This window comes from Etheostoma spectabile, chromosome 14 (assembly GCF_008692095.1).
Source record: "Etheostoma spectabile isolate EspeVRDwgs_2016 chromosome 14, UIUC_Espe_1.0, whole genome shotgun sequence".
NCBI lineage: Eukaryota > Metazoa > Chordata > Actinopteri > Perciformes > Percidae > Etheostoma > Etheostoma spectabile.
The window spans coordinates 8,922,269-8,924,529 of NC_045746.1; the positions used below are offsets into that span (position 1 = coordinate 8,922,269).

The window sequence follows — 2,261 nt, forward strand, 5'->3', positions numbered from 1 at the left end:
GGTTTCAGTTCTCATTTTGGGCGTATATGGTACACAGTAGCTGAGACGAGTTTTGTCACTGACACTGTGACCTTAAGTCTTGCTGCATCTCGAGGTCTGCCGGTGAGCCAGGATTTTTATTAGCTTGGAAGATCAGCCTGAGTGCAAAATGCTGTGTGCTTGAAATGAAATGGAGCCAAATTCCCTCGCTACTGAGTCCTGGCCCATATCTTGCTCACCAGCTTATTGTTCCCTGTGTGTGAGTCTGTGTGAGTTTATGTTCTTTTACTACTGAATGATGAATGTGTATCAACTTGTATTTTGGTATGGTTTCCAGTATGGGTATGATTTTTATTTAATAACTAAATAAATAAACTAGTAAATGAAAACAGAACATAAAACTATTTACATTGGCTTTGAGTTAGCTTTCATGTATGTTGTTGAGGAAAACTACGAAAAGATACTATACATTTCTAGGGTAGCTAACTATGACATGCAGATGAGAGACGATGTTCAGAGCTTACACTGATCTATCATCGCAATCAAACCAAACTCAAACCGTTTGGAAGTTCATGCCAGATGTCATGCTCATTCTGTCAACATCAGAGGAAAGAATGTGTACTCTGTGGCCTGAAAATCCAATTCTAGACCAAAGCATGTAGCACAGACCATTTCCATTGATGTGACAACATGTCAAGTTACACGTTTCATCAAAAGTTGAAGCTGGATCCTGCTGAGTCTCAGCATACCAGCAAGGACACTGTCTGAGTACAGAACCTAGCGTTTTCTCCGTTTCGCCGCACTGTTGGTGCAATGTGATGTGAAATGACTGGATAGGTTTTTGGGAAATCTGATCCTTTCACATCTGCATCCAACAGTGGAGACCAAGAGAATGACCTATAGATGAATCCGGCAGTTGTTTTATTACTGTGGTGGCTTAGTTCAACAGAACACATTTACACTGACTGTGAAAGCAGAGATGTTTGGGTTAATCACTGGCGGCAGTCGCCACCTCTGACAAAAGAAGGTGGTCTGTGAATGTGAAAGTTATGTATTGTTAATTATTACACAGCCTTCAGGGCAAATAAAGTAACATTAACGTACTGCTTCTGTCTGTCCTCCACAGTGTGGCTATCACAGGGCTGTGTGGAACAATGGCAGCTTAAGGAATTCTCTGCTAGCTTATGATTACAATCATCAAACTCCATGATTTCAGAAGATACTTAGACAAAATGCAGCATTTAATAAGGAGTGCAAACACAGACTACTGCACAAGCGGAATTCCAGCCCAAAAAATATAAGAAAGTACCAGCTAGAGAGACATAAGGTAATAAGGTAAGCTTGGTCTTTTGCAATCACTCCTTTGTGTTCGATAAATAAGGATTTATTGGAGAGTTATACAAGTGAAATTGATTTCTGTGATCAGATTCATATGGCTTTTAATGTCCGCTGTGGAAGCAGCGGAGAACAGCACAGCCCATACAAGACAGTTTTTGTTAAAACTCAAAAGTTCACGGGAAAGTGTAGATTTTGTAGAAAAGGTTCTCCAGGATTAATTTGACAGATTTTTTGGCAAAAGTGATTGACAAGTGAAATCCTTTGTTAGATGAGAGTTGCCATGTGAGGTGCCACTGCAGTAATGGCGACTTTCTTAGTTCTACAGAACAACCGTGATTCATCTATAGGAATTAAGTCAAGGGACGGACCAGGTAGTGTTAAGAAGGTCAATTGGGTGCAAAACTTACATGGGTGTCCTCTCTCTGCAAGGGTGGAGGGGGGAAAGTAACGGTGTTAATATTTCCAAGCACAACACATTGTGGTACATTTGTAACACATCCACACACACTCACACACGACCATTGTCAGCTGCGAGTGAAACCAGTCGGAACACATTGAGGAGTGTTATTATCATGCGCAATTAAACACAGTCTCATCCAAACATATGCTCGCTAAACACTTATTGGGCAGAATCAGTGTGATTGATAAGGCATAATAATTTGTGCACAACTGTGTCGAGATGTAGCACATCATCTCTTTTACTTTCATCAACATGCACAGCAGACAGCTAAAGTTACACATCTCCATTGCCTTTCTGCAATGCTAATCCTGTGTTGGACAAAAGGAAGCGAGTCAAAGGGAGAAAGGGAAAGAGAAATCAGGTGGAAGGGAGAGCTCACCTGTCTGACATGCCAAGTCCACATCCTTCTCAAAATCCGTCTGACAGAGGGTGGCAGGGTAGGAAGAGAGGAAAGACAGTGAGTGTCATTAAATTCACTACATTA

General features: G+C 41.2%; 1 protein-coding gene across 21 annotated transcripts in view; it reads right to left on the reverse strand.

Moving 5' to 3' along the window:
• adgrb2 (adhesion G protein-coupled receptor B2) overlaps positions 1-2,261 on the reverse strand; it is a 240,978-nt gene that overhangs the window by 26,050 nt on the left and 212,667 nt on the right. For 18 of the 21 annotated variants that reach the window (XR_004334864.1, XR_004334860.1, XR_004334862.1 and 15 more), the window contains 2 exons: positions 2,157-2,196; positions 1,725-1,739 (listed from right to left, as the gene is read on the reverse strand). Coding sequence is in view for 8 of the 21 variants with exons in the window: in XM_032534850.1 (XP_032390741.1) it covers positions 1,725-1,739; positions 2,157-2,196 (55 nt within the window). In the remaining 13 variants the exon portion in view is untranslated. The remainder of the gene's footprint in view (positions 1-1,724; positions 1,740-2,156; positions 2,197-2,261) is intronic. The other 3 variants (XR_004334869.1, XR_004334868.1, XR_004334859.1) reach the window with 1 other exon arrangement.